Below are 892 nucleotides of genomic sequence, written 5' to 3' on the forward strand. Positions count from 1 at the left end.
CTGGATCATTGTGATATGGTATGGCCGCATAATTGTCGAAACCATTGTCAATCCATAGTATTCTCGACTTATCGTACGTATTGAATCTGCTTCCATTGAACTGACCGATAAAGTACTGTGATTTACTGCCTTCTAAATCACCATTCAGCGAAACAATCAAAATATCGTGTGGTTTGCCCCCTTCATCGGTTAGTGTGAATAATGTTGGACATTCCCATACACCGTTTTTGTCACCTTCATCCGGCGATACACCGAAATCTGTGAGCTTTTCCCATGACAGCAAATCGGTGCTAACGTAAAACGAAATGCGATCACGTACGGCCAATGTCATATAGAATTTTCCGTTACGTTCGAAAACATTTGGATCACGAAAATCACTAATGCCCGGATTCGGAATCACCGGATTTGCATCGTATTGTGTCCATGTCGTACCATTATCAAATGAGTATGCCAACGCTTGACTTTGGTCCTCATCCTTGGTCAGTGTATAAAGTGCAATGAGCGTCGTTGATGATGCGTTTGGATTATTTAGCACATTGGGCCTAATACCAGTTACGTTATTTTCGTCATTTATACAACATCCACTGTATATAACCCCCTTTTCATACGGTTTCAATGCAATGGGCAACGTTTCCCAGTGGATTAGATCACGTGATCGAGCATGACCCCAGTGGATTGGTCCAACTTTTGTGCTCCATGGATAGTGTTGAAAGTATAGTTGATAATAGCCATCCAAATAAATCAATCCATTTGGATCGTTTGACCAGCCTGACGGTATTGAATAATGCACTTGGAGACGATGTTTCTCCTTATAGCTTTGTCCGTTAACTGATAACTCGCAATAACAAATACTAAACAATAATAAGAACCGAACGATGTTGGATTTTGACAT

At 40.8% G+C, this 892-nt stretch overlaps 1 protein-coding gene across 1 annotated transcript; it reads right to left on the bottom strand.

Moving 5' to 3' along the window:
• Positions 1-4: 4 nt before the first annotated feature.
• LOC129579851 (levanase-like) lies at positions 5-892 on the bottom strand (the record flags this gene model as incomplete). Its single annotated transcript, XM_055470030.1, has 1 exon — positions 5-892. A coding segment is annotated over exon 1 (888 nt), but the record flags the coding sequence as incomplete, so codon positions are not given.

Source organism: Sitodiplosis mosellana, unplaced genomic scaffold (genome assembly GCF_009176505.1).
Source record: "Sitodiplosis mosellana isolate CC-2019 unplaced genomic scaffold, AAFC_SMos_1.0 Smas_scaffold_6671, whole genome shotgun sequence".
Taxonomy (NCBI): domain Eukaryota; kingdom Metazoa; phylum Arthropoda; class Insecta; order Diptera; family Cecidomyiidae; genus Sitodiplosis; species Sitodiplosis mosellana.